Source organism: Camponotus vicinus, unplaced genomic scaffold (assembly GCF_025532165.1).
Source record: "Camponotus vicinus isolate PSW18456_S1 unplaced genomic scaffold, iyCamVici1.0 SCAF_10, whole genome shotgun sequence".
Lineage (NCBI taxonomy): Eukaryota > Metazoa > Arthropoda > Insecta > Hymenoptera > Formicidae > Camponotus > Camponotus vicinus.
Genome location: NW_028141946.1, coordinates 18,707,910 through 18,718,520, shown reverse-complemented (window position 1 = coordinate 18,718,520; position 10,611 = coordinate 18,707,910). Strand labels below are relative to the sequence as shown.

At 30.5% G+C, this 10,611-nt stretch overlaps 2 protein-coding genes across 4 annotated transcripts; one reads left to right on the top strand and one right to left on the bottom strand.

Annotated features, from left to right (window-relative positions):
- The first annotated feature begins 1,728 nt into the window (after window positions 1–1,728).
- Window positions 1,729–6,258, top strand: Zip102b (Zinc/iron regulated transporter-related protein 102B). 3 transcript variants are annotated; one of them, XM_083079805.1, is made up of 5 exons: window positions 1,729–2,098; window positions 2,210–2,327; window positions 2,493–2,644; window positions 2,762–2,896; window positions 4,578–6,258. In XM_083079805.1, exons 1-5 carry the CDS (start codon window positions 2,003–2,005, stop codon window positions 4,812–4,814), a joined length of 738 nt encoding a protein of 245 aa, XP_082935931.1. In that variant the 5' UTR covers window positions 1,729–2,002; the 3' UTR covers window positions 4,815–6,258. The 3 variants fall into 3 exon arrangements, with proteins under 3 accessions (XP_082935931.1, XP_082935930.1, XP_082935929.1); XM_083079804.1 differs by having other exon boundaries at window positions 2,418–2,644; XM_083079803.1 differs by having other exon boundaries at window positions 2,210–2,336; window positions 2,418–2,644.
- Window positions 6,259–6,478: 220 nt separating this feature from the next.
- LOC145960385 (glucose dehydrogenase [FAD, quinone]-like) lies at window positions 6,479–10,080 on the bottom strand. The gene is made up of 3 exons (XM_083079801.1): window positions 9,527–10,080; window positions 8,257–8,440; window positions 6,479–8,165 (listed from the first exon to the last, which is right to left on the bottom strand). The coding sequence occupies exons 1-3, from the start codon at window positions 9,938–9,940 to the stop codon at window positions 6,856–6,858; spliced, it is 1,908 nt and encodes a 635-aa protein (XP_082935927.1). The 5' UTR covers window positions 9,941–10,080; the 3' UTR covers window positions 6,479–6,855.
- Window positions 10,081–10,611: the final 531 nt, after the last annotated feature.

Sequence of the window (10,611 nt, the reverse complement as noted above, 5' to 3'; positions counted from 1 at the left end):
GACTTCATTGAGGAATGGCAACAAGAAAGGTCCTATACCTCGTCGTGATAGGACTTACAGTTTCGGAGATACGGCGATTCGAATGTTTAAATCTCGATTCCCTGGCGAACGGTGGGTGCTAGAGGGAAGGAGTATAGGACCTCACAGACGGCATTGAGGAACGGCAACAAGAAAGGGCCTATACCTCGTCGCGATTGGACTTATAGTTTCGGAGATACGGCGATTCGAAAGTTTAAATCTCGTTTCCCTGGCGAACGGTGGGTACTAGAGGGAAAGGGTATAGGACCTCATAGACGGCATTGAGGAACGGCATTCGGATAGGTTCTATACCTCGTCCCGGTGGGACCTACGGTTTCGGAGATACGGCGATTCGAGTTCGGATCTTGTCCGCGCATGCGCGCAGATTACCGCGCGTGCGCAAAATGTCGCGCATGGGCGAAATGACTCCGACGCGTGCGCAGAAGCTTGCGCATCAGCGAAAGGACTCCCGTTCGTACGATAAGATATGGTTATGGTACGGTACGATATGATACGATATGATTAGAATATGATACGATACGATACGATATAACACGATTATGATACGATACGATTATGATACGATACAATACGATATTATACGATACGATTATTATACGATGCGATATGATACGATACGTTACGATACGATACGATACGATACGATATGATACGATAGGATTAAGATACGATGCGATACGTTATGATTATGATAACAATATTTTGACGATATTTCGCGATATGTCGAGACGCAGAGTTATATTCAGTCAAGTATTAAGAGAATACTCGACTGTGATTGGTCAATTTCTTAAGGGCCTGAGCAGAATGGCTGCCTTAAGATTTTAAGACTATGTTTTATGCCTTATGTTTTTGTCTTAGGTAACGCACAATACTGTGTGTTATGTCCCGAGTCTTATGTATACGCAAACGTTTGTAAGAAATAAACGTTCGCGTATACATAAGACTCGAGACATAACACACAGTATTGTGCGTTACCTATGACAAAGACTTAAGGCATAAAACATAGTCTTAAAATTATAAGGCAGCCATTCTGCTCAGGTCTTATATCTTACGCCTTAAGTCTCCTTAAAATCTCATTGTAGACGACGCATTAGGCCGGTATTCATAGTCTGTTCTTATATTTAAGATCGTCCTAGGAACCCATTCAACCAATCAATGACCGCATTGCAGCTATTTGATTAATTGAATGGGTTCTTAAGACCATCTTAAATATAAGAACGGACTATGAATACCGGCCTTAAACTGTCAATTTCTTACTTCGCTCCCTTCTGAGGATGCTTGATCTAGATATACACGGCATTGCCTACTCTGATATCTTAAGACTCATCTACAATGGTTCGCAAGTCAGCAAATTGATCAATCACAGTCTATTATTTATCTGAATAATCAACTGCAATTGGTCAATTTACTTACGACTTCAGACTTGCGACTCATTGTGAACGAGGCTTTATTATCCTCCATTGTAGACGGTCTTTTAAGGGTCGTCTACAATGGCCGTAGCATAAGGTTGTAAGGCCGTAGTCGTTAGAAATTGACCAATCCCAGTTGAAGTTCAGGAGAATAATCAACTGTGATTGGTCAATTTCTTACGACTACGGCCTTTCAACCTTATGCTACGGCCATTGTAAACGACCCTTTATGTAATAAATATATGGCTCCATCTATATATGTTATATGTCTATGCTCGAGATGAAGGAATTATTCTGAATAGTCTGTCGATCTTGTCGACTTTTGTGGTTTAATTAATCGATTCAATGAATATTGTATATAAATCAGCGAATATCTTACTTATATTTTGATCTGTCATAAAAATTATTACATTGACATTATAGAGCAATATATAATTGCAAATTTATAATTGAATATCGCTAGTCAAATACCTGACATAATGTCTAAGATGTATATTTTATATATTGATATAATAATGTTAAAAATTAAAAATTGCCATCAGTATTAAATAAAAATGGAGGAGAGAGCAATGCTATGGATGCTTTCTCTTGTTATGTTTGTTGGATCTTGTGTAGCTGGATCACTGCCATTAGTTATAAATTTATCAGAAGTAAGATATAGAAGTAAAGAATATTTTATGTATATAAAATTATGTATGTATATAATAGGTATATCAGAATTCAATGTATCTTATAATTTATATACAATATGTTTTCCATAGGACAAGTTACAATTAGTTTCAATATTAGGAGCAGGACTTCTTGTTGGTACTGCATTAGCAGTGATTATACCTGAGGGTATAAGAGCATTATTTACTGGTGGTATTACTAATGAAAAAGGTTTATATAGTATGTAATTGCATGTTTACTGATTACCACATTTCATGAAATTAATATCTAACATTAATAGTATTCCTGTTTTTTTTACAGGCAATTTACATTCTTTAATTGGAATTAGTTTAGTACTTGGTTTTGTATTTATGCTTTTAATTGATCAATGTTCAGCCAGAAAAAGTGGAGGAAGACAAAAAAGTATTACAGCAACTTTAGGTCTTATAGTACATGCGGCGGTTGATGGAGTTGCATTGGGAGCTGCTGCTACTACATCTCAAGCTGATGTGGAAGTGATAGTTTTTTTCGCAATAATGTTGCACAAAGTAAGAATTATATACAATGTTTCAGAAATTAATTAACAAGCACTTAATAAAAAATGTAATTTAATATAATTAACTTATCAATTTTTTTTATCGTTAAACATTAAATTATTTTTATAGGCACCAGCTGCATTTGGACTTGTGTCATTTCTTCTTCATGAAGGTGTAGATAGAAAGAAAATAAGCAGACACTTATTAATTTTCTCTCTTGCGGCACCGTGTCTTGCACTTGTGACATATTTTGGAATTGGAAAAGTGAGTAATGTTATCTATTTTTGCCATAATCATTTTTTATATATATTTTAAAGATATTTGTACACAAATTTTATGTAACAATATTGTATCGAAATATTACGTTAATATGGTAAATCTTATATTTGAATAAGAGCACTTTTACGAATTATACTTTTTTTCTTTTCATTTTAAAAGAAAAAACTTTAATATTAAGGATTTCCAATTTATTGCAAATAAATAATAATTATAATTAATTAAACAAATAAATTAATTTTTATTAAAATAAATTTGTTTAAATCAGTACGGAATATGAGAGAATACTAATATTAACGTAAATTAATATGTAAGATTATATTGCTCATAAATTAATCTCATCTAAATTTAATTTAAATATTTGCAATTTTAGTAATAATACAAATAATACAAATAAAACTTGTATCAAGTAATATCAATATAATTTTGATGATTTTTAAAAATCTTGGACCTTATTTTGTATCTAAAACATCGAACAATGTAAAGTGACTTTTTATTAAAGGACTTTAATTCTCTATATATCTACTTACAATTTCGGAATTAAAAGTAAATAATATTTAATGTTTATTAAAGGCTATTCAGTATTTTCTTTCCTATAATATATCTAAAATCATTGAAATAAATGATCTGATATTCTTAATTAAAATAGGTTGAAATTGATTGGAGAACCTACTTGTTTTAAAAACTCTTCAAAATAATCGTTTTATAGTTCATTTTTCAGGAAATTACTTAAAGATTTCATTATTTTGCCTACATATTTCTTCTTCCTATTTCAAATTAATATTTTAATTTTGTTAAGGAGTATATGGAATATATCGCAAAATGTGTACACATACACACATACAGTTACACACATATGCGCGCTATACTTGTTTCTTTACTCTATACATATGTATATTGTTTATTAAAAATATTTATTATTTGAAAAAAAAAATGTTTCTGCTGATGCATAAAAGCGTAACCATATACTGATATATCTAAACATTTATAATACTTGCTCTATAGAATGACATAATTTAGAGTAAATACTTAAAAAAATGTGTTACTATTTTTTTTTATATTATAGAAACAAATTTGATGTAAAATTTATATAATGAAATTACATAGAATTACTCTTCTTGCTACAGTATGCTTATGAATATCCAAACTGTCGAAACGCAATCTCTGCAATGACAATTGTTTAACATATTAGTGCAAATTGGAAAGAAATGCTTTACGATTTAGAACAGATACATTAAAAGCAATTGTGTTAAGCATTTAACGATTAAAATCACTTATATATTATTCATTTGCTCAATATTTTTGTTATTAAATTACATAATTTTTGCTTAATAAATACCGATTGTAATGAAATAACGTACAGTGCACAAGATACTTAATCAATATATATTATAGAGAAGCAATAGTAAAATGCGGGTACTAATTTAATATATTTTTTTAAAGAATGAATGTTATTTGTATATATTTCCTATCGATATATACAAATAAAATTTTTATGGATTTTTTTTAAAATTTAGTCCTTTTATTTTATGCTTACATTATTGTTTCGATGAGCTTGAATGTAACATCAGTTCATATACTTTGTTTTTTAAAATTCTTGTTAGTTTTGGTATGTGATACAAAATTTAATTTTATTATTTAATCAATAAAAAATTTTGCATTGTTGCAGGAAGGAAAAGAAACATTGAGTAGTGTCAATGCGACTGGCTTGGCTATGCTGTTTAGTGCTGGAACATTTCTTTATGTAGCTACTGTACATGTTTTGCCAGAATTAATGACAAGAAGTAGTAATTATTCACATTTATCAAACGAAGGTACAACGTCATCTGGACTTAAAGTTAAAGAAATATTATTCTTGGTAATAGGATTATTTTTACCTGCTTTGATCACAACTCATCATCATTAATTAAAATAAGTATTGTATAAAAAAAAATTTTTCACATCTCTATGTTTAAATAATATATATAATGTTTAAAAAATTATTATTCTAATTTACAAATCTTTATTCATATGACATAAAATTATTTTAAGACTATAAGAAATATATTGTTGAGAACAACATATATATATACTGAGAAAAAAGAATCGCTAATAGATACATGTATTCTGCAACAAGAAATCTATTTTTTTATAAAGATATGATTTTGATTACCAAACAATTTTAAGCATTCAAGATGTATATATTTGTAGACTATTTGAGCAAATCTGTTAGACTAGTCACTTTTTAATTATAATACAAATACTTTTGATTGTATTTTACATAATATATAATATAATGACACTTTTTACATTAATACTGTATTATGAAAAACTCAGTTGTTTATTTTATCGTAGATGAATTACATTTCTTAAATTGCAAAATATAGTTCTACAAGATTATTTTTAAAGTATAAATATAATAGTACGCTACAGCAAACCTTATCACATCATAAAATATGTCATTAGAACTGGCATTGAATGCAACAAAGTGTAGTGTTATATATATATAAATAATTGCGAAATTTAATCGACTTATAATAGAGTGAACTAAGCATCGTGATAGACAGGCGAGCGTCCGCTGTAGAGAGAGAGGTATTATATTGAAGGCCTATTATGTCTGTCTCTTTTGCTAACATCTCATTAGTAATTTTCATCGATATATTGAAAAAGCTACCAGAGATGTTAGCAAGAGAGACAAAATAAGCCTCATATGTATAATATCTCTCTCTCTCTCTACAGCGGGCGCTCACCTGTCTATCGCGATGCTCAGTCCGTTCTATAAGTCGATGGTTACGCTCTGCATTATTATGCTTTGACGTATTTTGGCGACCCGAATCAGACATTAATAGTCGTATATAAATGATGATAAACATTCAAATCGCCCAAAAACCGCTATGACTGACGAAATCATTGAAGAAATCCACAATGCAATACTTCTTCAGGGGAGTAAAGAGAAATTTATTAAAAATTTGGAATTGACATTTAAATATATACTGACCAAGTATATAGACCGTATATAGACCAAGAAAAATTTGTGCCTCAGGCACAATTAATCGGTTTCGTCGAGAAATTAATTTTCGATGAATCTGATGCACTACTGTCCGCGTCTGGCTTTTATTTGCTGTGAAATTCAAATTTATGTTTCACATATAGAGCCATTTAATTTCCTAATGTTAATGTGTACTTTGTTTTATGTATCTAATAAGTTCTTATATACATAATTATATATACAAGTAACATACTCACTCATATATTTTTTTGTATTATATGACACAATAAAAGGAACTAAATGGCGCATGCATGGCGCACGCTTTGTAAAAAATATTCTAGTTCAAGATAAAAAATAAATTTTTTTTTGTAACTTTGTTCAATTATATAATTAGAAATATTATGCTCACATAGAGAATAATCCTGAACACATTTGTGTTCTCTAAACACACAAATTTAAGAGTTATATTTAATAATAAATGTAATATTTTATGTATTTTTAATATTTTTTTATTCTATTAGTAGAGAAAAAAATAGAGAATATATTTTATAAAATTAAAATATTAGCTAATATAAGTTTTATTATTAATTAAATTCTATAAAAGAATTTTTTGCTGGAGTAAATATTATTTTTTCTATCTTAAATTTTCAAACGTATTTGATATAAAACTACTGTAACTAATTTATAATTGTATCTGCTGTCTAACTAATTTGTAATTGTAATTGTAATTGTAATTTGTAATTGTATCAGGTTTACTAGATTACTCTTTATAAATACGTTACACATCCAAATATTTAATTATAAATAATTACGAATATCTTTTTTTAAATTACATTCTTATCTTAAAATCCAAGTTAATTTTTCCCAAAACAATATATAATTATGTATTTAAATTATTCATTTTAAACTTATTTGATCCAATTTTTTTAATTAATCATCATTTATGTCACGTTACTCAATACTATCCAATTGACTAACATCAAGAAATAGCAACAGTGACATTATCTTTCTTGGGGTGAGATGATTGCATCCACATTGTCTTTATCATATCAGCGCCCTTTTCACCAATCATAATGACAGGCGCATTTATGTTGCCGCTAGTAATAGTCGGCATAATTGACGCATCAATAACCCGCAGACCTTCGATTCCATAGACTCTTAATTGCGGATCCACAACTGCCATAGGGTCATTAGACGGGCCCATCTTAGCGGTGCAGCTCATATGGTATATTGTCATAGTATACATGCGTAAAACACATTCCCAATATTCATCCGTATAAAGTGGAATGTGCTTGCAATTGGGTAATTGTTTGCTATAAAATCTAGAACCGAATCTTTTCATACTGCTCATTTCACCGAAGGCAATGGCCGCTTTAACACCCTCGCGAAGTACTGCCACATCTTCTGGATGAGTGAGATAGTTGTGATAAAGCAATGGATAATCTAAAGGATTTTTAGATTTCAGCCTGATATAGCCGCGCGATTTAGGTCTAAGCATCATTGGAAACACCCCGAAAACATCGCGGTTGTTGAGTTCACTAAATACTTCATTGTAGAATTCGTCAGTTAAACCATGAGCATTCTTTACATGACTGCCACCATCAGAGTTCACTCCCGAAGACGTCAACATGAATTCGATATCGGGCCAGTCGGTCTCATTGACATATTTGGTGGCGATAAAACCGACCGCCTCGAGACCGATGCTGGATGTCAACGGACCATCTTCGGTGATGGCGTATCTCAGTGCAGAATTGACGTTTACCATTCGATTCATCACGATGCTGATTTTATAATCGATCGGAAAAACGAGACCGCCAATTGCTATGTGATCCTGCAGATTTTGTCCAACCCCGGGTGAATCTTGAATTACAGGAATTCCTAATTGCTCCAGATGGACACGTGGTCCTACTCCTGACAGCATTAATAATTGCGGACTATTGATAGCGCCGGCGGAGAGAATTATTTCTTTTTTTGCAAATACTATCTCTTTACGACCATTTCTAATAAATTCTACTCCGTACGCTCGTTTGCTCTGCGAATCTATTAGTATTCGAGTCACATGACTCCACAGTGAAAGATGAAAATTCTTTCTCAGTTGAATAGGTCGCACAAATGCTTTAGCAGCGCTGCATCTAGCACCCCGTCGCATTGTAAACTGAAAAAAGGCGAAGCCGGTTTGCTGCTCGCCATTGACATCGCAAATATCGTAACCCATCTCTTCGCCAGCCTGAAGAAACGCTACGCCTAATGGAGTAACATAAGGGCTGTCTTGCACAGTTAGATATCCTCCTGGAAAATTAAGAATAATAAAAGTAAAAAAGTATTTATATTTCATATAATATACATGATTATTATACAGTGGTAATTGAAGTATGCGAACCTGTGCTATGATATTTTGTATTACGTGCCAAATATGGATTTCTTTGGTCCTCCGATTTGATGAAAAACGGTAGCACGTCTTCGTACCCCCAACCAGGATTACCAAAATTTCGCCATTGATCGTAATCTCGTCGATTTCCTCGGACGTACAACATAGTATTTAAAACACTGGAACCTCCAAGGACCTAAAGTATTTAATCGATTGAGTAGATTGAGTATGAATAATCACATAACTGCAAAATGAGTTTTGTAACCTGTTTTTTTTTTTTTTCTTTCGATAAGATGATTATTTCTAATCGCGTAATAATTAATATATACAATATAATAGATATTTATATTTCGATTACAAGAAATTGTAATATAATTGTAGAAATCAGGAATTACTTTCCAATTTTGATTGTATGTTATGTATGTTATGTATATTATGTATATACATAATATACAATCACATAATATGTATATACATTTGACATTCCGTACACAGTGACTTGAGATTTTTCACAATATATATATATATATATATATATATATATATATATATATATATATATATATATATATATATATATATATATATATATATACATGATAATAACATGCCATCTTTATAAGACGTCTTTATGTTCGATAATTAGTGTTAATTTTTAGAGAAAGGGAAGCCTATATTTTTAGACTTCAAACTGTTTATGCGCTAAGATATTATATATAAGAATTCAATTCAATATCGAATTGACTTTTGGTAATTATTTAGGAATCATTTCTCGATTTCAATAATTTTGAAATATATCAAGACCATGATTGAATAATATTGATCAAAGTATAAAATGAAATGAACGAAAGTTGACATCGACATCATTTTCTTTTCCTTCATATCGATCTTCTGTCGATTTTTGCGAAAGTGCGCATCGAATCGATATTAACTCTAATCAAATCGAAAACCATATATTCTCATATGTAAATAGTAATCTTTTAATTTTGGACACTTTAGAAGTTTTGAACACAGATAACTAAGAAGCAAGCCATTCTTATGACAGAATAATTTGATCAAAATTGATTGATTTTCGATATCAATTTCGATTCAATTAAATTTTAGATATCAAACTGACGTTGATTCGACATTAGCCTTTTCACTATTATTATTGTATTTGTATTATTATATTTATACATGTTATATTGATATTATTGGCTTTCTCTCTCTCTCTCTCTCTCTCTCTCTCTCTTTCTTTTTTGTTTTTAATAATCATAGTTTTTGTAATAATTATCAAAACTACCTTGCCCCTAGTCCAAGAACATCGATGATCAGTCATAGCTTGACAGGCTGTATTTTGAGGCTGTGTCTGATATTTCCAATCAATTTTACTTTTATGCAAATATAGAGATAATATTGGCACATCAGTTATTTCTGTTTCATGACCTCCAGCCTCTAGCAATAGCACGTCCCATTCTGGATTTTCGGTCAACCTATTGACGACTACGCTGCCGGCCGAACCTCCGCCGACAATAACAAAATCGTAACTTTTTTTTAATTCCTTCGTAACGCGCGGATGATTTTCCGGGTCCATGAGATCATAATTGAAGTACATGAGTGCGACAATCAATACTGGGATTATAGTAATCTTACTGATGCTGACCCCGAGTACGATGGTCGCTGCTTTTATGGCATCGACTATTGTTGTGACATTCATTTCTCTTACTGGTTGTATTCTCCAATATTAATTTTGTTCAACCAATATTAATTTTGTCCAAATTTTTTAAATAGTCAAGTTTACGAATATTTTTGCTTCTTTTTTGAATTATATTTTATAAAACACCTCTTTGAGAAATAAAGTCGAACTAAATAGGATAAATTCTATTTTTTATCGCTATTTCTTATTACTTTATTTTAATATACGTCTTTTTTATACTCTTGTGCTTATATTGTAATTATAAATCAATATATTCGTAAAACATGCAGGATAAGGAAAATTAATTATTATATTAATATGTGTAAATAGTACTTGTAACGTCATGTATCCGATACATCATTATATTAGAAAGATTTCCGAAATATTTCTTTTTGATATTTTGCGAAAATCTGAAAACATAAAGTAAAAATTAATTATTAGAATAATTAATTTTGCAACAACAATACTCAAAAAGGAAAAAAAAGAATCGAGAATGTCTTTTGTCAATTGTAATGAACATATATGCTTACACTATCATTTTTATTGATATATTGACTACTTCTTCTATGTGTATTTAGCATATATCTTTGTAAGACAAGTTTGTTTATAAATAAGACAATGGATTGCTTAGATCTTATTGTTAGATCATATTCTTATGATATATACCCATACTAAACGAATTCAAACTTTTA